At 42.5% G+C, this 26227-nt stretch overlaps 1 protein-coding gene across 13 annotated transcripts in view; it reads left to right on the top strand.

Moving 5' to 3' along the window:
* Window positions 1–26227, top strand: part of ATP2B2 (ATPase plasma membrane Ca2+ transporting 2) — a 403287-nt gene that overhangs the window by 217394 nt on the left and 159666 nt on the right. For all 13 annotated transcript variants that reach the window (XM_059856152.1, XM_059856154.1, XM_059856161.1 and 10 more), the window contains one exon: window positions 15622–16106. In XM_059856152.1, the coding sequence (XP_059712135.1) occupies window positions 15908–16106 (199 nt within the window). In that variant the 5' untranslated portion in view covers window positions 15622–15907. The remainder of the gene's footprint in view (window positions 1–15621; window positions 16107–26227) is intronic.

Here is a 26227-nt window from a genome sequence, read left to right as displayed (position 1 = left end):
CCTATTTGTCTGTTTTCCTCAAGGTCACTGGAGCTGCTGTTACAGGGATGGGAAGGGTCTGTTCCACTCACTCTATTTCCACAAATCATTTTCGGCAATGGGAATGTTGTAAGTCCTTTCTAAAATGGCCTTGCTAGAACTTGGGAAGTTTTGTTCTTGCAAGAAGTGACAAAAAGCAAGATAAACATAAGGTGATTAAGGAACCCATCTGAGGAAGTGTTTTCTGTTCATTTTCAAAGAAGGCAAAACAATAATCACAGGAGCATATGTGAACAAAAGTTGTCTTGATTTAAAATGCTAAAAACCCTGCACTGATTTACATGGGGAGCACCAGATTGAGACAGGCTGAGGCAAGAGATGGGATCTTGTTTTTTTAATCCCCAACCTGGCAGAGTTGCTCACTGCCATCAGGAGTGGGCTGGATCTGCATTTTGTGATAGCATGTGGGTTAGGTGCATGCAAATCAGAGACGTGGGCTCTGCTTTGATCAGTTTTGCTTAATTTTCTGAGATAAGCTTGTATTTTTATTTTTTGGGGGTTGCAGCTAAGCATGCAAAGAATTGACAATTCCCTTTTATTCTGGAGATTGCTGTGGGGGTGCTCTCTCTGTAAGATTTCTGAATTTAACGGATTGGGAGATTGCTGAAAGTTATTAGAAGTATGGTAATTTCAATTCTCTGATGTCTGAATTATTTCAGATGGGTTCCCAAAACATAACAAAGAAAACCAAAGCTGTTGCAGGAGGTGTGAGTTTGCTTCTCTAGGAAATATGTAGGAGTTGGTGGGTGTGAAAACCTTGGAAACAACTGGATTTTGTCTTTTGTTTACTTGCACATTTCAGGTGTTATGTCAATGCAGAGGGTTTGATTCAAACAGATTAATCAGGGAAATCCCAGCGTTTAAAACTTGTTTTAAAACTTGGTACACCTTGAACACACCAAGGCACAGATATGGCCAATGATATTTCAGGTTAATAATATTATGGTTAATAAACTTGCCTATTTTAGGCACGTTCAGCACTAACCTGGATCTTTGGAGAATTTGGTAATTCCTCGGGATCACTTCTGCCCATAGAGGGAGAGATTGAATTTTATTGGTCCATTGGAGGCCTCCGCAACTCTATTGCCAGAATTAATTTATTTGGGAATCCCTTAGTGTGAAATATCTGTGGGCCTGGTGTCAGAGGAAAGGATGTGGCTTTCCAGCACATCTGGGATAGCCACTGGTGATGGGTGACTTGAATTCAAATGATCCAAACCATTTGGGTTTAGAAGTGGGAACCGGAGTAGTGACCAGCTGAAACCTTTGGAGGTATTGACGTGTTGTCCCTGAAAGGCTTTTGAGCCCCACAAATCAATAAATCAATGTCTCCTGGTACCAGATGGAGCCTAATAAATGGCAGCAGTCAGCTTAGCTTGGTGTTTTGGGGGGTATTTCTCCCAAGCATCTCAAGATACCTCTGCCAGAAATTCCCTTTAGGCATTTATTGATACTCTGATAGGAAAAGAATACAGGATAGGATTTCATTTTCAAATAATCACCTTATATTCAAAAGCCAGGAGATTCTGTGTTGGATCACTTTTTGGGAGGTAAAAACAACAGATAGAAATTTCTTTTTCAGAAACTTTATTTAGATTAAAAAAAGGGTGAAAAACCCATGCTAAAATATGCTAAATTACTTCTCACCTCAGTATCCCTGGAGTAGCTCTTTTCACAAGAACAGTTGTTGCTTTTAGTTTTTTAATTTTCAGATCTGCTTGGAATTTGAAGTCACAGGTGTCATTCCTGGTGAATGCATAATTAACAGCACTTACACTAATTGAAACAGAATGTTCTAATCTGGAATTGTTAATGGTGCCTGTTGGCTGAGGGGTTTGGGGGGAAGTCTCTATGCACTCGCTCCATCCCCACTTCCAGACCCAGGACAGCTCTCTTGAAAAGTCATTGTGAAGTTTGCTGAAGGTTTTAGAATTTGGATGTTTCCAGTGCCTGTTGTCTTCTGACATGGAAAAAAATCTGTGGGAACTTGGGAAATTTGGATTTGATCCCCTATTGGTTCTGTTTAATTTGAGAATTGACAGAAACCTCAGCTGTCTAGACAATATTCTAATAATTAACCTGCAGAATTATTTTCACAGTTTCTTTTGCTCACCATTAATTTTGCAGTGGTTTTGAGTAGTTTCTTACTTTACCTTCCCAGAGAAACTCATTATGTATCCTGCAGGATAGATACAGAGTCAACAAATGATCTATTGCAGCTCAATTGCAGGATGGTTATCCAGTACTCAGAACATTTAACCATTGAAATACGTGCATGGAGAAATGCAGATTGTCCCTGTGCCACCACCATTCAAATGGGACCAAGTAATTACCAATTTTCTTGCAACAAAAGAAAAAAAAATCAACAACAACAATGAACCAAAAGCCTTGAAGAAGAAGAAAAGAAAAGAAAATTCCAGATTTTAATTTGAGTTGGCACCTGGTATGCAGTTTGTGAGTAAATGGTGGTCATGTTCCAAAATGGAAAATTTCACTGGCAGCACTCACTGGCAGCCCCTCACAAAAATACCTTTTCAACTCAATTGTCTCTGCTTATCCCCATCACCGTGCTGAGGAGATGAGGAGGGAGCTGCTCCCAAAGCAGACAAGTCATTTGCTGGAAACAGATTTTAGATCAACACATTTGATTACAAGGAGAAATCAAGCTGAGCTCGTGCACTTTGTGCAGCACAGGTCTATGTTCTCTGCAAGAGCCATGGTTAAAATCAGCAAACAATCATGCTCTGTAGCAGCTGAGACATCCAGATGGTCTCAGTTTATCCCTCATTAAAACACACTTCAGTGTTCCAATCTTTAGATAAAGACAGGCCTCGGTGGCTGTGGCAAGGCCCATATCCTAAAAGAGAGGTCACAAGCATGGAGGCACTGGCAGAAAATACATCCCACAGCAGCCCAGGGCCTGGCTTGTGTCCCAAGGTCATGGAATCAGCAAATCCAGAGTGATTTGGGTGGAAAGGGACATTAAAGACCATCTCATTCCACCCCTGCCATGGGCAGGGTCACCTTCCACTATCCCAGGGGGCTCCAAGCCCCATCCAGCCTGGCCTTGGACACTTCCAGGGATCCAGGGACAGCCCCGGCTGCTCTGGGCACCTGTGCCAGGGCCTGCCCCCCTTCCCAGGAGAGATATCCTCCCTAAATCCAATCCAAATCTGCCCTCCTCCAGTTTAAGGCCATTCCCCCTTGTCCTGTCCCTCCATGCCTTGTCCCCAGTCCCTCTCCAGCTGCCCTGGAGCCCCTTCAGGCACTGCAAGGGGCTCTGAGCTCTCCCTGGAGCCTTCTCGGGGCTGTTCTGCAGCTGCTGGGGCTCTGTGGTTCTGGCAGGAGCCTTGGAGCTGACCTTCCTTGTGTCATTCCCTGGGAGTGCAAGCAGCACTGCAGCAGGATGCTGAAAGGGGCTGTACAACACTCTGCTTTAATTTTGTTCCTGCAGACCCAGAGAGGGCTTGGAACTGCTTTGTACCTTCCCTTCTGCCCTTGCTGGGAGGAGGCAGCTGAGGAAGAGCAGCTGGAAGCATCTGATCCCTGTGTCAGATGGTCAGAGAGGGCCATGAGCCTCATCTCCAGCTTCCCATCTTTCTTCATTTGCTGGGCAATTAATGAGGACCCCAGTTGTGCTGAAATTTGAGAACCTGCTGAAGGGCTTTGCTGGACAGGACTCTGTGCATCCTGCAGCTAATTATGTCATTCATTAATCTGTTATCTCTTGATGAGGGTCACTGAGAAAGATTCAGAACCTACCTGGCACTTAAAGTATTTATTCCTTGTATATTGGTAATTCTTCATTTCTGTGCTGCAGCCACGTGAAATCCTTACAGGGAGTTATATCAAGGGATTCTTAGGGAAAATTCCTGTTTCTTCCCTGTTCTCCTGGGTTTTTTCCCATATATGCAGATAACTAAGGTAGCTTAAGAGATGCAGAGTAGGAAGATTAATCTCTCTTCCCCCTTGCAGCTCCTAAAGAAAGTTACAGCTTTATAGCTTCGAAAGAGAACATTTTATTTTTAAGTTGCTATTAATAGCGCAGAAAATTAAAAGCTCATCATGGTTAGGATGAGATCCCGATTGAACTTGACAGGGAAGAAGATATTTAATAAAAGTACCAGGCATGATGATGGCTTTAAAATAAATCTGTGTGTTAATAGCTAAATTATGAGGCGATAATCTGCTGGTCTGCCTAAAAATGTGTTTGTAGGAGGATTTTTGGGATGACCCCGCAGCTAATGCGTGGTTGTTGGTATGTCCTGTCCTACAGCTTGTATTTTTTGGCTAATTGTATGATTTTAAGGTTGGGCAGCAGCATTCTGCATAGCTGTGATCGCTTTTTATCCATCAATTGATGTCTGCTGCTGTTTTATCAGCTTATTTTTCTGAGCCACCAGCTAGGATAATGTGCTTGAGGGAAAATTATACCCTACATCAGTGGTTTTGTTACAGCATGTTGTACATTATTGGTAATTTGAATGCACCCAGATAAAAATAGAAAGGTTAAGTCGTTTTCCAAATGTTGCTTCTGTGAAGCAGAAAGAGAGCAATGTCTACTCATGTACGTTTTTGAGGGAAGAATGGGTTTTTTATTTTATTTTCCCTCTGCTAAAATTGATGCTTTCCCTCAAGCTGAATGCAGAGAACACTCGGCTTTGGAAATTTCTCTTCCCGAAATCTTTTCTTCTTTTTTTTTTATTTAATTTTATTCTTCCTGTTGGATGTTTAGGTTTAATGAGCCAGTTTTTAGCATTAACGTGCCAGTTCTGCCTGCATGTGCCTGTCCCCAAAGTGCCTTCCCGTGGGCCAGGTGGTGTGAGCTGGTGCCAGGGAGAGGAGCTGGAGTCCCACGGTGCCCAGTGCCCTCTGCAAGTGTCCCTGGCAGCTCCTGGGCAGGGCCCTCACCCTCCTGCCTTCTGCTTGGGAGCTCTCAGATGTTCCTCATCCCCCTCAGACGGTGCTGGTGAGGCCATTTTGGTCAGGTATTTATGCAGGGCCTGGCTCTGATTTCTGTCAAATTGCACTTGTTCGTTTTCTGTTCCAAAATGATTTCGTGATTCTCCGTGGATGACAATAACCTGGGCAAAAAAAAAAAAAAAAAAAAGAAATTGGTATTTTGATAGGGCTGCCTGATAGCCATCTCCTTGGAATCCTTTGTGCATGTCCTATTTAAAAGCTGTGCAGAACATCGCTGTGTGTCTTTCAGCTAATGCCCACTGAGATTTGAAACCTCCTTTTTGGCTGCTCTCTTTCTCAGGAGTGACCTTGGCTGCCAGTTCCCATTGTACCCCCGAGTCCTGCAGGGATGGATTTTTTTCCCCTCTCCCCCTTCCACACAGATTTTCGTGGTACAGACTCACCTCCCTTGCAGCTCTGCTCCTCTTGCCTCACAGGGCAGATCTTGTGAATCACAGGGGAGAAAATATGTTTATATTTGATTTTCTTAGCAATTAAAAATGCCAAAGGGGGATGTTGGGTTCCATGCTATCCCAGGGCTTCCCTGTCTTCTCCCCTGATTAAAGGGAATCGGAATCACCTGTGGTTTTCTGGCAGGTGAGAAAAATCAGCCAGCTGGGGAGGGCTGGGGCCTCTTGGCTTTAATTTCAGCTGGAGACAGATGAGCTGCATGTTCTCTCTCTTCCACTCTCTGCAAAACTGCAAAGGAATTCTGCCCAAATCATCCCTTCAGTTGCAGTTTATTGTTCTAGCTTTTTGTAACCTGCAAGCTCGTGGCTGAGGATGTGGAGCTGGAGTTCAAAGCTGGCCAGGTTTGGATCTCTCTTTAGTAGCAAAGATGGGTTGATTTATAAGAAAGATTTCTAAAACTGTGACAGTAAAAAAAAAAATTAGATTTTTTTTTTTTAAGCAAAAAAATTACAGAATATGCTTAAAGCAAATTTATCTTTTGAAGGGAAAAAGCTTTTTTCTTCTATCCCATAACTTCTTTTCCATAAGAAAGAGAAAAGCTAAAAAGTTATTTTTCTCTACCTCTGCTCCTTGCATAATGATGGTCTGAGAGTTCAGTAGCATGAAGGAGACTTGAAGAGGTGCCAAGTTTTATAGGAGCTGAACTCTGCTCTGTGTACTGCTGGTGGTAAACTACTGGTAGTTTATTTTTAGCAGTTTATAACCTATTAAAGCTTGATTTTAAATTTGTTACACTTTCACCTGCTGCTTTTTGAATGCTGATAAATAGGGGAGGTGGGGACGGAATGCTCTGTAGTGTGCAGGCACACAGCAGGACAAGCTTGGGATTATGCTCTTGGTTAACTAAAATGATCTCCTGCCATCAAATGTGCAGGAGGCAACAGAAATCTTTCTGAGATGGTCCCTGTTAGTTACAACTTGGTATCTCTATTCTCATTTTAGAGAACTGCATCCCATCCCAAGAATAAAATAGCTCACCCTTATGTAAGAGTTTTTTAAAATTATTTTTTAAGAACAAGATGCAAAAGTTCTTTTCACTGTTAACAAAAAGAAAATGTAGATATATGTTTAGAAAAGGAGATTATAGCCTGCAGTTTGCTTTTTCAGCCTTTATGGGAATGGTGCAAGTGAAAAATGTGCTTCTTCCAATTCTACCTATATATATATTTCTATTTAAATAACTTTATATTGTTTGGGTTTTTTTCAAAAACCAAATAATTTTATTTTATATTTTGTTTTATTCCTCTTTTATTTTTCTGCTTGCACTTATTTTGCATGGGAGCTCCATTCTCTGGATCTCATTAACAACCAATGGTGCTGCACTAAAAGCTTCAGTATTTGGTTTCATTTAATTAATATTTTAATAAAATGCCTCAGACAGTGAAACCAAGGTGGCAGAAGAGATGTCTGCAAATTTAGACTGGAGTTGATTTAGTTTGTTTAGGGGGGGTGGTTTTTTCCTTTTTTTGTTCTTCTTTTTTCTTTTTTTCCCCCCTGGACCAGCTGTTTCTCATGATCTGTTTGATGCTCAGCATTTCACCTGCTGAGCAATCACACACCTGAAAAACAGGAGTAACTCCTGGAAAATTGGATTTTTCTGCAGTCTGTCTTGAAGCCTCTTGTAGATGGAAGACTTTGTATGTATAACTCTGAAATTATGGCATTTTTGGCTGAACACAGCAGTCTGATTCCATTTCTGTGTGCTGTGGTCTCCTGTCTTTTGGCTAAAGGTCTGTTAGATCTGCTTAGATTTTCTTGGCTTGTATGGACAGCAGTAGTCAGTCAGTCCTCTTCCCTGCTAATGGTTGGGTGATTTATGTGATGGATGCTGACAGAAGGACAGAGAGAACAGCAGAACAAGGCCAGGGTTTGTTTCTTCTTCTTTTTTTTTTTTCTTTCTTTTTCCTTTTTTTTTCCTCTTTTCCCTTAATGGTCTCCCATGGGTTGTTATGTAGAAATTGGAGTTTCTTTCTCAGGGATGTGAGTGTCAACAGTGATCATGCTACAATAGCATGGATGTTAAAAGTGGAAAAGTGCTTTAACCTCCAGAGCTCAGATCATGACACAACAAAATGATTTTCTCTCCAGCTGGCCAGTTATGGATTTCCCCAGGTTTTTATTCTCTCTGTTATCCCACAGATCCATATTTATGGAAAACATGATACCTGTCAACTTTTTAGTAAAAGCAATCCATCCGAATTCTATCTGACATTAATGAGTGCACTTCTGCTGCACTTCCTCATCCTCCTAAGAAGGCAGGAAAATGCTTCAATTTATCTCCAGTTTATTTAAAAAGTAATCAAGTCCAGGCCTCCTTTAAGTCTTTGATCTTTCTCTTATGACAAAGTCCTGTCCAGGACTGGAAATATTTCAAGTTCCATTTCACAGCTCTCAAACCAGTCGTGGGCTGATGCAGCTCTCAAGGTAGGGCTGGGAGCACAGAGGAATCATGAAATGAAATTGCAGTTTATTGATTAAAAGCCTGCTAGGTGGTTCAGATAGAGGTGAGATTATCTTCATTAATCTCAATTTTTAGGACTGAAAGTGCCTGTAAAATATTGTTAGAAAATCTGAGAAAGAAATGTGAAAAGAGGTCAAGATGGATGTGACCAGTCAGGAGAAATGGCAATTTCTACCAAAGGATTAAATATTTGGGTTAGTCTCAAGGTATGAAGATTATAGAGGTCATTTAAATTTTTTTTTATAATGAAATAATTAGTAATAGACTAAAAAAAGTAATAATTAGGACCCAAACTCAGAGACTGAACAAAAGCCAAAAAATTTTAGGTGGGATGTAGCAGGAAAAGGTTAGATTGGAATTTTAGTTTGGAAGGAGCTGGAAAATCTATTTCTTTTAAGATGTTCTGGAGTGTTTTCTGATAAAATGAGCTCTAATTGGGTATTTTGGGCACACAGACTCCTGGAACTCCCTGAAATTGTGTGCATGGAGCTGATAATCAGCTAAAGATCACATGGTAACCCAAATTCTAGATTTAAGAAATCTGGTATTCTGTGAAACACGCAGCTGAAGGACAGAGGTAGAATGCCTCATCTTTTTAGTGTTCATGTGCCAGCAATTAGCTTTTAGTGAAGCAAATAAAGAAAAGATCAGAATTATAGCCTGGTGAGTCTGGGCTCTTCTTTTATAGGATTTTTTATCCTTGTTCCCTGGGTCGAAACTGTAATGACTGGACAGAACTACAATTCTGGGGGAGAAAAGAAAGGCACCTCAGCCCAAGGAAGACATTTTAATATTTTCCCTGGAGATGATGGTGAGGAGCTGCTCTCTAAGATCCCTCTCTCATGCAGCATCACTGTAGTTCATCTTTTGGGTGTTTCTGATAAAAAAAAAAGGCTTCCCCCCACTCTGGAATTGATGCAGGAATCTCTACTGGGAAATGTTCCTTACCTGATCACCTACTGTTTTTAGAGCATTTAATTTAGATATTTTTCCTTTTTCCCCCACATCTGCTTTATTTAATGCTGAGTGTCTGAAGTCTGAATATCCTGAAGTTTTTTCCCCAGCTGTTTTTTTTTTTTTTGATTAAACTGATAACACAATTTGGAAGTTGGCACTCCTTGCAACAACTGTGCTGAATAAAATCAATTCTACATGAAAACATGAATTTTTCTAAAGTTTATGGAGGCATAGAATGGGTCTTTTCAGTGCCAGAAACACAACCCCAAAGAATGGGAATATGTGGTGTGTAGGAAGGCAGTGAATGAAAGAAACCCCAAACCTTTGCAGTGGGGAATTGGAGCCTCAAGAGAATAAATAGCTGATGGAAAATAACCTTGCATTTGAGCACTAGAAGCAAAACATCATAAATTCATGTTAGCACCAGCAGGGCATGAGAGAGAGTTCTGAAAACTCATGGCTGGGACAGCCTTTAGTGGGAAAATCTCATTTTCAGGGCAGATCCCACCTCTGCAGGCAGGGAGGGAGGCTCTGGCACCAGGGGAGGAAGGATTTCATCTGCAGGAGCTGCTGCAGTCCCCCAGAAGTCACTGATGGAGTCACTTTGTTATTTAATGGGCCTGAATTGATTCCCTTAAAGCAGTTTTGTTGCTGTCAGGAGTGCACTTGGCTTTGCTGGAGCTGTTTCCACCAGGAGCAGAGGAAAGCCTTGGGATCAGATGTAGGCTGAGGAGCTGTGCACTGCAGCAGGGGCTGCAGGGACTTGAATTCACAGCCCTCATTTCCATTCCCCTCATTACACTGGTACAAGGTGGAAAAGAGAAAAATCAGCCCATTTGTGAGAGATGCTCTTTGGTAGAAGTCCTAAGTAAATATGCTTATTTTAGAACTGAAATTAATGATAGTTTGTGTCTCTTTAATAAAAATTTCTCTTGTGACAAGGCCTTTGTTGCCTTCAAATATTCAACAGGGTATACAGGAGGCATGGAATCCTTTTTATTTATCCTACCTGATAATGAAACTGGTACTGACTGGAGGCTCAGGTTCATGCTGCAAGACAGGAACAGCTGTTATGGGATTGTAACAGGAAGTTGCCTGTGATTTATCTTTTTTTAAATGTTTTCATTTTGCAATATTTTTAAAATAATACTTTAACTTAATTGTCTTAATGTCATCCTATTATCAGGGGAAATATCTTGCTGTCTGAAAACAACAGCTGAATGAATGTCTCATCTGTGTGTGCCCATCATGAATGAATGAGCACAGAATCACAGGCAGGTTTGGGTTGGAAATGACCCTAATGACCATTTTATTCCTGCTCTTTCCATGGCAGGGACACCTTCCACTGTCCCAGGTTGCTCCAATCCCTGTCCAACCTGGCCTTGGGCACTGCCAGGGATCCAGGGACAGCCACAGCTCCTTTATAGATGGACAGATTAGCTTCAATCAACTTAAAATCCATGAGGAAATGGAAGGATGAAGTCAGGAATATTTTCAGAGAACACTTCAGTGACAAAGTTCAGTTTCTCTTTCTTTATCTGCTCTTGGCTTCCTGGCATTAAACAAAAATTTCACACTTTGTGAGGTGCCAACCAGCTTTTATTCAGATGGTGTTTTTCCTTAGCTCCTTCTGCATCTTGTGCACTGCTGATAATTGAACTTCAAAGTCAGCATGGTTGATTTTTTTTTTCTTTTTTTTTTTTTTTTTTAATTTTATTTTAAAGAGAGTGTGCGTTTAGGCATTGCTGGGTACATTTATTCAGCTTTTTTGGCTGCTGGATAGAGAATCCTTTCCTCATTCTGCTCCATGAAGATTGTGTTCCCAAGTGGATGGACATTTTGGCTTTGCCATGCAAAGATGCCAGAGCTGGGCCACACCTGATTTATTTCACATATCTGCAGGCCTCTACAGAGCAGGTTTTGGCTTTCCTTCTCAACTCTTCCTCTTGCAGAGATCTGCTGTGAGGTTTTCACCCTCTGCAATCAGTTATTGCCCTGCTGCTCCCAGGAACTGTAGTGTCAAAACATCTCAGATGATTTTGCTCAGATTCAAGGGAAAATTCCCTTAAATCTGCTTCCAGTCCTGCTTTATTAAGAAATGGTGTCAGTGAATGCAGATGAATCTGGTTATGCACCTTGTACCCACTAAAATGTGCATTTTACCCCTTAATTGGGAGTGTCTTTAGGGCTCAGCTGGAATTTTTTCTGCAGCCAAATCAAGTCCAAGTGGGGCAGAAATGCTCCCTATGGAAGGGTGGGAGCTGCTGATTCCCTGAGCTGAATCCCTGGAGCAGCAGCTGTGTGTGCCACCTTCCAGCTGCAAGGGGAGTGAGAGGGGATCACCCTTTCACCTGTAATTCAAACAGCTCCTCACAGCAAACTCTGAAATCAGGGCTGCCAGAATTTTAGAGAAAATAGTAAAATTAAAAATATGTCCTTTTTCAGTTTTGGTTTTTTTTTTTTTTTTATTTTTTTTTTTTTGACTCATGGTGAATCCATTATTTGTCCTGACTTCTTCTAAGACAGTGAAAGTCTTGGGATTCTGCTCTGGTGAAGTCTGGTTCATTAAGTTGCTGTTAACTTTCCTGCCAGTAGAAGCCTGAATGAAATCAGATGTCAGAATACTTGGGGATGATATCTACATTCTAACACACTGTGAAAATATTTACAAGCTTCCAAGATGAGACTTTTCCTGATTAGGGAAATCAAAGAATAGTTTTCCCAGCAGGCCTGCAGTTAGCTCATCCAAATTGCTTCTGTTTTAATTGGCATGCATTTCCTCTAAGCAGCTAGGAGATTAAAAATATTTGACTTGGGCTCTACAGGACTGGAAGCCTCTTCCCCCAGACACAGCAACTCTGGGAAAAAACCAAAAAACCAAACAAAAAAATCCCAACCAAAGAGCCAGCTCAAGTTTATATTTCATTTGAACAACAAAAATCCATCTTTGACAAGATCCCAGACCAAGGAACAGACTGATATTCTGACTTTTTAATGAGGAAAATAAGAATGGTGTTTTTCTGTTTTTTTTACTCAGGTGTTCTGTGTGTGAAGTCTTTTATTACCTGAGTTGTATCTAAGTGGGCTAGGATTTTATCTCTGCTCCACAGCAGTCTGTTGTTTACAAACTGCACTTTGGGACTTCTTTTACTCAGTTTTCTAGTTTCAGAAGCATTGGGAAGAGTAAGGAAACCCAAATAACCTTCATCAAAAGTGACTGCTTTGGTCTGGGAAAACCAACTACTGTTGGGTGTGAAATTCATTCACTGGAGTTTTTATTTCTCTTTTGTGGAACGTGTCTGAGGAGGGACGTTTTCCCCAGAAGTTGTTCTCACAGGGAATGATGAGACCAAATCTGGAGGATTTGGAGGAGGAGGTGACCCTGCTCTAGAATGGTGTGGAAGGCAAACCCTGTGCTCTCAGGGCTTGGGGATGGTGCCTCTTTATGTTCCAGGAAGATTTTGGTTATGAATTAAACTCACTGAAGCCCACCATGGGTAGAGCAGTGAAAGCAGCACCCAGAGCATGAAATCCAGCTCACTTTATTTATTGGGGCATTAGGATATTAGATAATTTTGATGGAAAAATGTGCCAGTATCTCCTCCTTTAATCAGAATTTCTTGGTAGTTCACTTAAAACATCTTGAAAACATCAATATGTAAAACATCTTGAAAGTATCAACATTGTGAGGGTCTTTGTAAAATAGTTCCTTCCCTCACCTCCACCCAAAAAAAAAGGGCAAACAAAAAAACACCACCCAAAACCCCAGCAAACAAAAAAACCCTGCCCAAGCCCAGTGTAATAATGGGATTTCTCGAGGATGAGACTCTTAATTTCCCCATTTGTGGTAACTGGATGTATCTTGGAGATGCAAAGCCCCATGATGGGACTATTGCCACATGCCGGCTACAACTTTTCTATTCCTCAGCTTTTGGTGAAGAAATATTCGATATTCACTGCTTAGGAGGGGTGAGGTGGTTGCATGTCAGTCCTGCCAGCCTGGGCTTTGGCTAGGAGAGATGTTGGGATGGGATGGAGCCTGAGGATCCTGTTCCAGGGGATTAGGGAGCTGCATTAGCAGGGAATAATGTCAGTCATGCTCAGTGCCCGCTGTGTTTCTCCATCTGCCTCTCAGAACCATGAGGTGGTGTTTCCCTGGTGGCACAGCATTAGGTGAGTCATGGGCAGCACAGACTGCCAGTGATTTGGTTTTGGAGCTCTAAAGGAAGTGTAAACTTTATGTTTGTTGTTTATTGGTTAATATTTAATTGGAGGTGAAATTAAAAATTAAGCAGGCAAATGACTCATGGTGAAAAGCAACGGCACAGTCTTGTCAGCACTGTGGCTGACAAATGACATTGAATTTCTAAGAATGGAAGAAAATATCTTAATTTATATCGCAGGGAGCCTAAAGAGATGCTTTGATTGAGAGGAGTGGACACATCCCACAGAAAGATCATGGAGAAAATCTCTTTGATGCTGTGTTTAGTAGCCTTTGCATCAGAAGTTAAATTGGTAGATGGTTCTCTTCAGAAAACACTCAAAATTGTCTTTTCTCTGTGGTGTTCTGGAACAGTTTGAGAACAATTTTATTATTTTGGAGCAGCATTTAAAAAGATTTTTTTTCTTATTAGAGCAATGTTTTATCCATCTTCTTTTCTCTTAAAATCATGGCTGTTTGAGATGCCTAGCTTTCAAAGCCCTGAACTCCACTTAGGAACAGACTTTATTATTTTATTTTATTTTTTTTTTTACAACTGAAGTAAAGAGCAGCCTGTTATTTCAGCTATTTGTTATCATCACTGTAGCCTTTCTGACAATCAGCTCTCAATCTGCAATTTGCTGTGGCTGGCAGCAGGCAGAGCCTGGGATGCTGCTGGTAGGAAGGAGGAGCCCTGTGCTGCCTCCTGGGATGAAGCCTGCTTCACTGGGCATCTGTGACATTTCTGGCCTGCAATTTTTTCCCCAAATAATGCTGCAGGCTGATGCTATTTCTGTTTGGAATCCTGATCCATCCTGTTTACAAAAAGACAAAGCAATAGTGTGAGTAAGGCCTTTTCTTCCTGCTGTACATAGGGCATTACCTGGGGATGGGTTGAGGCTGAGCAGTGCCCAGGATGCAGCCACGGAGAGCAGAGTGTGGTTCACCATCTCCTGCTTGGCAAATAAAACCCCTTTTTAATTGCTACTTCGAGTTTCTCTTTGTTGTTAACTGCAAAAACATTTTGTGCTGAAATTCTCATCTAGTGAATGTGGAAAGCAATATGTGAAGTTGAGGGTGGCAGAAGTTCTTAGCACTAGAAGATAAATCAGTAAATGGGATGGGTGGAAGAAATGTGCAGCAGTTGGCTGGTATTTGAATTCTGGGTTGTAATACCATAGTGAAACTTGAACTTGCCTTTTTTTTTTTTTTTTGTTAATTTTTTCCACCACAGAAATCAAAGGGATGTTGAAGTTTGAAGCTGTAAAGGAGAGGGCTGGTAGAGGTTCAGTTTTGTTAACTGAGCAAGGTAACTCCAAATTAGAGCTCACACAGGCCTGATCTTTGTCACTGCAGAGCAATGGCAATGTCCTTAGAGAGTGGAAATGGCAAACCCTGCGTGTTGTGTCAGCTGTAGCTGGGTGGGAGATTAAAATTATTGCACAAATATAAACCTGGGACTTGAAAGACACTGGGCTCCTCTTGATGTGCTTTATCTGGGCATTTATATATAATTTCCACTGGGAATTGCTGTGCCTAGAAAGTTCAGTGTGTGACCTTTGCCTGTGACAGGTTGGTCAGTTATTAGGCTGCTGGGGTGCCCTTTGAAAGATCTTTTTTATTATGAAAACGATTCTGAGACCTCTAGATTAGACAGTGCACTCGCACCAACCCGCTTGAGGCAAAAAAGAAACCTTTAATCTCTGTTAAAACTCTGCGTGCCAAATATAATAGCTGGTTTCAGCAGTATTTAAACCAACTTCATTAGAATATGGGAAGGGGAAACAGGTTTTAAAGGCTGGCTTTAGCAAGTAATCAACTGTCTCCCAGATGGTCCAAATGGGACTCGTTCAACACTGCACATAAAAAAGACAATAAAAAAAAGGGGAAAAGAAGAGAAAAGAGAGAGCCCGGCAGCATGCTGTGTGTGTGTGTGCCTGGTGGTGACTGGGCTCAGGGGAAAGGGCTCCTCACACAGAGCTCTGCCAACCCAGACATCCCATTGCATCCATGCTGTGCTCGCTTGCACAGAAGGCAAGGCTGCAAGATGTAATGTATTTAAATATATTCTGCAGTTCTGATGCTGGCTCTGTAGTTTTTCCCCAAGTTTCACCGCCCTTGCACTAAAAACCAGCTTTGCTTTAACCCCTAATGAAAACTGGTAGGGTTTAACCCGTTGTTAACCCGTTATCAGGGAGCCTTTGTTCTGGTCAGAGGACAGCCCGGGGTGGCTGTATGGAGCAGAGCACGTACTGGGGGTGCATCCTTTAATCGCTCACTAATTAATATTCATGACTCATCTCATTTAGCGGCTGCTCCTTGGACTCGAGCAACGCTGCTATTGGTGCTCGAGCCGTGGAGAGCTTTATCTAAGGCAGAGCAGGTGTTGTCTGGGTGGATGCTGCTCGCCTGCAGCACCTCCAGGACACCCCTCCGTGGTGCTGCACAGCTCCTCTGGGATGCCACCACCCGTCTGACACCATCCCCCGTGTCTCGCCTTGTAATGAGTCCTTTCTGCTTCTTCCCAAAGGTCCAGAGGAAGAAATGACCATGTAGATTCTACAGCTTGGGTGCAGCATAATGGGAAATGGTGAATGGAGTGGAGCTGGTCTGCAGCCTTGAGAGCAGCCGTTCTGTGACCTCCAGTCTGTCAGGGACACTCTCCACGCCAGGGGCATCCTCCACGTCGCTCGCCGGACACACGCGGGATTCTTTTTAATTTCTCCGATTTGGAATTTGAGGTTCCTCTCCTCCAATTTTTAAACACTTTTAAGATTGTATCAACTACAACGAGTGGAGCAATATAACCAGCCACGATGGGTGACATGACAAATAGCGATTTTTATTCCAAGAACCAAAGAAATGAGGCCAACCATGCAGGAGAGTTTGGGTGCACACTGCAGGAACTGCGCTCCCTCATGGAACTCCGAGGGACAGAAGCAGTAGTAAAAATTAAAGAGACTTATGGGGAAACAGAGGGGCTCTGCAGACATCTGAAGACATCACCAACAGAAGGTAAGCACTTCTCGCTTCACTTGAATCAGGGGAATTTGTGTAAATGCTCTCCAGACAGCGAAAAGAGAGGTTTTGATTCCTACCTGAACAGAATTCTCATGGCGCTGCCGTTGTTCCCAACAATAACTAAACAAGAGTATTCTAAGAAAGAAGGCAAACCAGCCCAGCTATAGCTAAAGCTGGCATGAGGGTGAAAGGAGTGCTTCTTGTTTTAACAGTTAAATGCATAAATTCTTCCTTAAAACGACACAAAAAATCAGCACGTGTTTTAGGCATTGCAAAGAGACTTGAATCTCTCTGCTCCTGGGGGTAAGAAGGTGCAAAATAGTTGCTTCAAAACAGCTTCTAGGTATTTGGACATCTTGAGAGGATGAAATGACCTTCTGAGATGCACATTATCTTACTGTGTAGATCAATATTTTTTTTATTTTTTAATGTAGGTTACTAATCTTCACTTATTATATTACCAGAGATAATTTTGCTTAAATCATCAGTCTGTGATTGTATCGATGTTTTTATTACTTGCACTTCTGTTGTGTGTAACGCTAAGCTCCGTGCTTTCTTATGTTTAACACTACCAATCATAACTTTCCAGCATCTATTTTCCTAAGTCTTTTAAGAGACTTCTACTTGATCATTTATTAGTCTGGTTTTCAATGCTCAAACCAAATAGCTCCCCTAAAGCATTGACAATGGTGCAATGTTTCCCTCTCCTCGTACAATTTTCTTTCTCTTTCAGTGCAAGTAAAATTCTGTTTTATCCCAAGAATTCTATTTTTGTCACCGTATTTTCATCTCCAAGGACTATTAACACTTTTGGAAATTACACAGTCTTTCAGTCTATAATGTTTTTTTTTTTGCAGTCTTGTAAAGTAGCCAAGATGTTCATTTCAAGTTCTTTTCTTTTTCACGAAGATAGAAGTCTTGGCTTTATTCCATTCTCTTCTTTCTAAAATTAATCATTTAGTTACCTCCAGTGTTTAAATGCCTCAAAGTCTGGAATTACTGGTGTGATCGTAAACATGTCAGGTGTAGTGTGATACCATAAATTACCCCAGCTGAGGGGTCCCAAAGGAGCAGCTATCAATGTCTCAGCCTCAAGAATTCCACATTTGCAGAAAGTCAGAGCTGAAGTCTGTCTGAGCCGAGCTCGTGGCGGTGACTTCAGTCAAGTTTTGCCAACTCATTCTAGTGGTTACCTGGTCAATGTGAACTTCAAAGGAGATGTTAATTGCATTATGTGTTCAATTTATGACATCAGGGAAACTCAATTCCTCACGTTGGAACAGGGCGTATGGATCCAGCAGCGTGGCACACTGACTCCAGCAGTAATCTATATCTGATACTGCAGATAAGGTAACTTTCCTCCAAGCATTACGTGCACTTCATCACTTGTGCATTAGGGAAAAACCTTTCCAGCTTCAAATGGCAATCAGCATAGCCTTGGAATCGGCAAGGCTCCGCTGGGTTTTCATTCTCAAGCAGATCACATAATAGGAATTCCCAGTCACATGAAGCTTACATTGTATTTTTAATTGTTTTGCTTGGAAAAATTCTCTGAAATATGTCTTGTCAAACTCTGGAAACTTTCACTGGAGAGAAAGTATCCATCACAGAGAAACTTTAAAGGCTTATGGCAAATATAAGCTTATATTTAGTTCTTAGTCCCAAGCCGTTGTTTTTCTTGATTCCAAGCTCTGTGAAGAGGATATTCTTGGAGACATGACTATTCTTAGAGGAAAAAAACATAATCATTTCTTACATGGAAATGGAATCCTAACATCAAGCAGACAAGATTTAAAAATTAATTATTGACATACTTAGCTTTATCCTTTGGTATCTGCAGCAAACTGTGGATTCCTCATTGAATACCTTGGTGAAAAACCACAATTTGCTACAGTGCCTGAAAAATCACTTTTCCAGCCAGGCATCATTTTTGGTGAAGCATAGTTCACTGAACTTCCTTTGTTTTTCATACTTTGGTGTGCTGCACATCTCACAGGCTTTTATGGGAAACACAAAATAAGTATTACTGCAGGGCACTTCTCTGAAGAAACCAAATGGCTGAGCAGGAGTCCTGGGGGACTGTGAAACAGTAAAAAGGACCTGACTGTAGAACTTGGTTCTTCCTTGCCTTGTGAGATCTTCCAGAATTTAGCTGCATAAAGTCCTTGTAATTTTGTGGGATATGGGCTGAAACAGATACCAGAGCAGATGAAAAAATGTTTCCTGGTAGCAGGGACATGATAATTTGGTAAAATGTGGCCCAAACTGAATTTACTGGTTTATTTAGAAAGCAAGAAGTAGTCATGATCTCAGAGCTGACTCAATTAATTTCCCATGTTAATATTTGAGGTCCCACCTATGGATTGGCAGGATCAATCACACTTAGAAGTGCTTTCTGAGACTGTTTTAAAGGCCCTGAACTTCTCGAGTTAAGACATCGTATTTGTAACTCAGATGTCATTGACTCTGCTGTGAGGCTCATTTCCCAGTGAACCCCTGTCTCAGTTCAGCATGGAGCTGGGGAAGTCTGCTGAATGTTGAGTAGAATAATATTTGCATGCTGAATGAATTAATAATATTATTATGGGTTGCAAGACTTCAGTCTCTCCTTTAAATTTTCTTTGATTGCTCCTTTAGCTATAGATGCAGTGGAGATCCCAGCTCTCAGTTATGCCTGAGGGATTTCCTGCCCTAAAGTGATTATGTTATAATGAACAGCTCCCGTTTAAGTGGTCATGAAAAGAACCTCCCAAAAATCTATGGAAATAATTTATATGAAAAAGGCACACATACGTGTCGATTTGAATTTGCTTTAAAAATATTTATGCTCAGATTAGTTTCACTTTCATTATCCCAGAAATACCACATATAGGCAAGATCCAGCCCTGCCACTTTGCAAAACAGTGCTGAATCCCCCCTTGGGCAGAGCTGTGCTGACAGTTGTAGAATTTTCCATGCAATTGGAGTCTCCGAGGCCCACTGGAGCATCAGTGATACCTTATAAAGGACAGCTGGTAAAATGGGATGAGTTTGTTGGATGAATACCAATTGAGACTGGAATCCACTCTCTCCAATACTTAACTGTATTTACCCACAATTTTATATAGCACCCACCAATTTACAGCCACTTTTTCATCTACTTCCCCTTATAAAAATGTTTATTTCTTATAGGAGTATGTCAGTGAATTAAATTCCCTGATTTCTTGCTAAAAACACTTGGATGCTGCAATTTCCAGTGGATGTAAAAAGTGAAGAATTCACTGTGTGTAGGATGATGAATACCCTGAGTGGGAAGGGATCCACAAGGATCACTGATCCAAGCCCTGGCCCTGCAATCCCACCCTGTGAATCCCTGAGAGTGTTGTCCAAATGCTCCTGGAGCTCTGGCAGCCTTGGGGCCGTGCCCCAGCAAAGCAGAGTGAAGCTTTTTTAATTTTTAAATGAAGAAAGAACCTTTCCATGGTGGTATCTGTGCAGCCACCCCCCAAACAGGCACTCCAAAAGGTGTTATATGTTGGTGATGATGTTACAGCACAACAGAAGTCTTTCTGTTGGTATTTACTGGATACAGAACTGGTTAATGTTCTAAAAATGGGCTGGTGGAGTGCACTGGGGGAGAATATTTCAGCTTCATTTTGTGGGTTTTTTTCTGGCTGTAGGTCTCAGGATACCATGAAAAGGTTTTATGGAAAGACCCAATATCAATTAACAGTTAACTGATAATATTTCTACTGTAGAAGTTGACTTTTTAATCACCACAACTGCCCTTAGTTGTGCTACCAGAGAAGTTCTCTCTCTTTTCAAATGTGTGTTTGTTGTGTGGGGGATACAGGCTGAGAATCAATCGGGCCAGCTGGGGAGGAGTGTTTATTTTTCATTATTGCAATCTAAAAAGCCTTTCACAATTTTAACGATGAGGTAGAAGATGAAGAAAGATTGAATGCAACAAAATTAAGCAGCTGCTTTTAATACTCGCTAGTTTTGGTTCCTCACGCTTGCTTCTGTAAAAATGCACCTTTAATAACTTAATAGTCTGTTTGGAAGCTGCTCTTGCTGGTTCACACTGAATTGCAGTCAGGTGCACCACTGTGTTCAATCAGCTACAGAGGTGCAAAGAATTTGGAAAGGAAATTGGGAGAGGAGTGAAAAATACTTGATTCAGACAAATAGAAGTTTAAAATAGAAATAGAAAGTAATCGATTCTATGACTGTCAGAGACTGAGCTTTATTTTAATACACTGTCAAACAGATCATGAATGTAAAGAAATTGGTGATAGCATCATTTTCATTGTTAAAAGAACATACTTGGTCATGTAAAAACCATTAAATATTATCCATAACTTCAAGATCTTCTTACATTATTTTACATTTAAGGTGAGGATGGATAATATTTGATTGATTTTATAATCTCTTTAAAAGGAACATTGCCAGCTGTCTGAAAGTAGATTTGAGGAGTTTCTTTGTGATGTTGAGATGAAATACTTTGGAAACCTTCAAAGCAGCACCTCAAAAGCCCTGCAGGAGCAGACCCGCTCATCCTCTCTCCGGATCACCACGCCGCCTAATTCCTCATCCTTATTTGTGCTATCAAAACATCTCCTGTAGCTCAGGCCCGTTTGCCAACCCCCCAGGCAGCAGCCAAGCTCCAGGTCCCCATCCAGCCCTTATCTGTACACGCTCTCCCCACACGGGAGGTTTGGTTTGAACAATGAAATCAGGCCTGGCCATGAAAAATCCCCTCAGCGCCGGCAGGGCCGAGGCCTAGCCGGGCCTTTTCCCACCCCACATGGAAAAACCCCAGGGAGGAACTTTAAACTCATCTTTCACCTGGCTGTTCCTGCAGTGCTAGGTGTGGCTGAGCTGGAGAGAGCTTGGATAACTTGGCATTTTCCTCTGGTTCCATCGGTGGGCACTGGCTGCCCCCGAATGGCTCCCAGGGGCCTGTGCTTGGCCAAGGGGCTGGCTCTGTCCGTCGGGGCTGGCAGCAAGGGAGGAAGGAAGGAAGGGGGTCCTGGATGCTCCTGCATTTGGAAGTTGCAGTGCAGAACCCCTCGTGTGTATCCCAGCTGGGTTTGCTCTGCCGTGGGAAGAGGAGACCCCGGGGAGAGGCCACTGCAGTCTCCCGGTATTTGCAGGAGGCCTGCAGGAAAGTTAGGGAAAATGTTTTACAGGATCTGTTCTGATAGGAGAAGGGGTAATGGATTTAAACTGCAGGAGGGTTGAGATAGATTGGATAGAAGGAGGGAATTTCATACAACGAGGGTGGTGAAATGCTGGATCAGGATGCCCACCCCTGGAAATGTTTAACTCCAGCTTGGATGGGGCTCTGAGCAACCTGACCTAGCTGTAGATGTCCCTGCCCTCCGCAGGGGTTGGACTGGACAAGGCTTAAAGGTCCTTTCCCACCCAAATAATTCCGTGATTCTCTTTGGGAATCTTTATCTCTGTGGGAGCCAGAGGGGTCCCTGGCTGTGGGAGGAGGGGGCAGCACAGAGTGCGCGCAGGGGCTTCCCTTCTGCAGCCTGCCCAGTGGCACCCAGGGGCTCCTGCTGCCCCTGCTCTGCACAGGGACAAGCCCTGGCTCCTGTTGGTGGCACTTGGCACCTCTGCTCTGTGGGGAGCTCTGGGCCTGTCCCCAGTCCCAGGAGTGCCATTGCCACGGGGCGCCTGGTGGGCTGGGGAAGGCTGAGCAGATGGAGCAGGGATGGCTGTGTGTGAATAACTCGTGGCAGCTTTGCTTTGGCACAGGGGCTGTCTCAGTCCTGCCCAACAGGCCTGGCCCAGCTGCAAGGCTTGGCCTCGGGGAGGTTGAATTTGGCTCCTGGGTCCCCATGTGTCCGTGGGCCAGTGCCAGGCAGATGTGCTGCCCCAGGGGTTCCTGGGCTGCACTCCCTGGGCCCACTGGGGTTGGCAGGAATGGCTCTGTACCTTTGACACTCCTGCTGCAGGCAGCATGTTATATTTCCATAAAATCACATCTCCACGTTTCGTGATTTGGAAGAGGTGCATGGAGCTTTCCTGGCAGTGGTGCTTCTTTTCCTTATCTAATGTTTCCATTGTTTGTATAATGGAACAGCAAACATTCTTCCAAAGGTTACCCAAACATAAGCATCTCAAATGAATGGCTCAGATTTTTCTCTGTGATAAGTCCAATTTCATTGCTCATTTTGTTTTTGGGTTCTTGCATGTCGTGCCACTTGCTGATTTACTTTGGCTTTGTTCAGTTACTTGTGGAGAACTAGAGAGATATTGCATGATGCATTTTCCCCATAAAGCTTCAAAAAATAAAAGAGATACCTGGCCCTTTGAGAATCCTAAATGGCTTGCAAAAGATTCTCCCTGGGTTACAGGCAGTGCTTTAAAGTAAGGCCAGGAAGGGCAGAAAGCGAGTGAGTGTCTTCTGCTTTTTCTATTAGGCAGCATCAGAGATTTTCTGGGGTCAGTGCTGATTTATTTATGTGATTACCCAGGACATCATCTTCCTCTCAATGATTATCTTACCTCAGCAGGTGCAGTGCTTAGAAAGGAGGCTATTTTCAAGCGAGCTGAAATCCCTTTTCCCTGTAAGACATTAAATACATGCAGGCAGGGTGTACTGACCACAGACATACATTCTGCTCTTGTACCTCAGATTTAAATAACAGAGTAATAAATAGATGTGAATTTTTTTTGTAGCTGTTCTGCACAGGACTAGTGTTTGTTCAGTGCAGTTACCTCAATTACAGCTACAATGTGTCGTAAGTCAAAGGAAAACCTGGCCCAGCAACTTTCTGTTATTCTTTCCCTCTTTGCAAAGAGATTATCACAGGTCAACGTCCTCCATAACGTCTTGTGCCCCGAGTTTCTCCTTGATCTGAAAGCAGTGATGCAATACAATGAGTCAGCCCCTCTCTGCTGAATTAAAAAGGGATGGAAAGTGTTGCCATTTTATGGGGCAGTTGATAAACCTGTAATCTCTTTCGTAGGAGTAGTAGTGTGAGTTTGTTGGCATAATCAGCTCATTCATTGTGTGAGAAAAAGATGAGGCCAGGCCTGCAACGTAACGGGCAGAGTGAAACGGGGGAGAAGGGATCTTTGTGATCCATGGGAGCCACGTCAGCTGTCCCAGTGGCAAATTGGGATTACGTTGGTGCTGCTGCCTCGGAAAGTGGCAATTAGGCCTTTGCTTGGAGGATCAAACAGGGATTGTTCTGGGCTGTGGTGTCAAAGTGGCTCCTGGGCAAGGCAAAGCTGGGCCAGTGATGGACCTGAAGGGGAGGGGTGGCTGCAGCCTTTCCTTGGTGTCTCCCTGTGCTGGGCAGCTGCTGGCAGGGTAACAGGACTGCAGAGGAAAACATCCTTGGGGAATGCCTCCCTCCTGTTGTACTGCAGGGCTCAGAAATCCATAAATATCTATAGACTGCCAGCCTTGAGTGAGAGCTGATTTATCTTCATTTTGTTCTTGTTTTGAGAAGGCTGCAGGAAGAAAGCAAAGTCCATTACACCAAATGAATAATCCAATCGATAGAGCCAGTGTGCCCTTGATGGAATTAAGCTTTGCCTTTGCAGTGTATCAGAGACAGAGAAGGGGTTTTGCCTGATTTTGTCGGTGCCCTGTGAAAGCAAATAGTTGCCATGCAGTGGTTTTGTCCTGGTGGGACTGGCCCTGCTGCAAGAGCACAGCTCTTAATTCATTGTCTCAGCTGACACTTACAGGGGTGCAAAAACCTGCTTCCTTTAAAGTGTCACCTTAAAATGTAGAGGTAAAACGATTACTTGAATCTCTGTTAGGTGTTCTCAGATATTTTGCCAAGTGTCACTGCTAGCAGTGATGCTGCTTCCAGCTGAACCATGGAAATGGGGAAATTTTGCTGCTAAAGTCTTCGTAAGGATCATCTGTGGATTGGACAGGTGATGAAAATGCCATTCCTCACAACAATGAAATGTTGAATTTTAGTTTTCTTTTATTCAGCATTGCATTTCTGTGTTTTCATGAAAGTGGATTGTGCTCTATATATATATATATATATATATATTTATAAAATGAGACAGTGGCTTCACTGAGCATAAGCTCAGCAGCCCTGCAAGAAGAATTAGCATGTTTAAGTGGTCATTTTTCTTTTGAAGATAACCTGTATCAACAAACCTGGGATAAGAACAGTGTTAGGTGCAGCAATGATTTCCTGACTCCTGTCCCTTTTGCAATTACTACTCACCCTTCAAATGTAGACTGTTCAAATGTACTGTTTCCATTTGTTTTCCAAGAAGTCAGAGGTTGGTGTTTGACATGCCTGTTATTTATAAAGGTGAGTGGAAAATAAAGCCAAATATGTATTTTTGGCCGTCAGCTCAATGTGCTTCCAAGACAAACATATCTGCATTCCCTCAGTGCTGACTTCCTTTAATGTGGTACACATAGTTTCTGACTTGCCTTCGAAGCATCTCTAGAAATTGTTTCTCCTCTAGCTCTAAGAGTTTTGTTTTTTTTTTTTCACATCTGTGTAGGTGTTCTGGAAACTGTGCTTGAGATCCTGCAAGGTGTAAGGAGGAAGCAGCCTCCCCACCCTCCTGAAAAGCTGATGATTACCTCAGACATAAAGAACCTGTTTTCACAGATAATAGATGACATTCTCTGGCGCAGCTTTCAGCAGGATATAGTAACTTCCTTTTTAACTTTTAAAGAAGGAAGAAACCTTTTCTGCATGCTCATTGTAAATCCCATTCCTTGTCCTTGCCTTGGAGCTGGTAAAACAATGCATTTCAATGTCCCATCCTCATTGCCAGTCCAGAACTTGGCAAAGCAGCCACGGATTCTATTAAATGCAGAACATTTCAGTTGTGTAATAGAAATAGCTGGGTGTATGGAGCTGCTATTTCTGTAACAATAGCATTTACTAGCCCTTGTTTCCTCTTTGCTTTCAAATGAAATTCTTCAGGGACTGCAGATACTCTTTTCCTGTGTGGATTGTGAGCTGAGTCAGTTCTGCTAAGACTCACAAACCTGAGCTTCCCCAGGCTTTGCTGCTCCTTTGATTATTCCTTTTGCATTTTGTGTCAATCTCTCCTCCCCAGCACTTTCCACAGTCTCCTTCACTGTGAGGGCAGCTTAGGTACAGTCCTCTGAGGTACAAAAAAGTCTGAAAAAATGAGTCCTGGGAAGAAAAACCAATCAAATTCATGGAGTAGTTCAAAAGCTGTCATGATTCTTTTCCTCTGATTAGCAGTGGAGATGAGGGAGAAGAGGGAATAGCCCTCTTGTAAAAGGTGAGCTTGCCCTAGAAGGTAGTACAGAATAAAAGAGGAGAATTTTCTTGGAGCATCCAGTGAGCTGCAGCAAGATTTCACTTTGCCTCCATGAGTGAGACCACAGCTCCTTGGATGCTACAAGCTGAGTGCTGCTTGTTCAGGGCTGTGGCAGCATAAATGTGGGAAAAAAATACATGGGAATGCTGTGGAACTGCAGGGAAACTGTGCAGTTATAATCTTAGCATTAGTCTGGGCATCAATGTTAATTCTTTTCCTAAACAATACAACAAATCCACTTGGATTTTTTGCAGTTTTCCTGGCAGTCTCAAGTGTTTGCCTCAGTTTGGAAGCTTGGGTGGCACCGGGGGTTTCCTTGGGTTTGCCTCACTCCAGTCATGTGCTGGCCCCCTCCCTTTCCCTGGCACAGGAGCTCAGTTTTAGAGGAATGCTCATTCTTTTCTGAGCCATTCCATTTCATCTTTTCTGGTTTGTTTTTGTTCGCTTTTTAATTACACCCTGAAGTTGTTTTACTTTCATTAAAAAATCCTACAGTAATAGGAATTGCTGCATTACATCAGCATTCTGCTTTGCCAGTGGGGTCGTGGCTGTTGCATGGTTTTTTGTGGACAGCAGAGGTCATCCAGCTTGGCATCTGCAGCCAAATCTCTGCCTGTCCTTGAACTGGAGTGTTACAGGTGACTTTTAGCCCACAGAAACCCTGGAGAAAATCCCTCCTTGTTGGTGATAATGAAAAATAAGAGTGAAGAGACTGGCCAGGTCACAACCTGTGATTTTCACTCCTCAAATTGTTGAGTTTTTACTGAGAGAAAAACCTCAAGATACTTTAAAGCCTCCTGCTGTTTGCTGCAGAAAGATGGTGTAAACTTGGA

This window comes from Haemorhous mexicanus, chromosome 11, assembly GCF_027477595.1.
Source record: "Haemorhous mexicanus isolate bHaeMex1 chromosome 11, bHaeMex1.pri, whole genome shotgun sequence".
Lineage (NCBI taxonomy): Eukaryota > Metazoa > Chordata > Aves > Passeriformes > Fringillidae > Haemorhous > Haemorhous mexicanus.
This window is presented reverse-complemented; position numbering and strand designations above follow the sequence as displayed.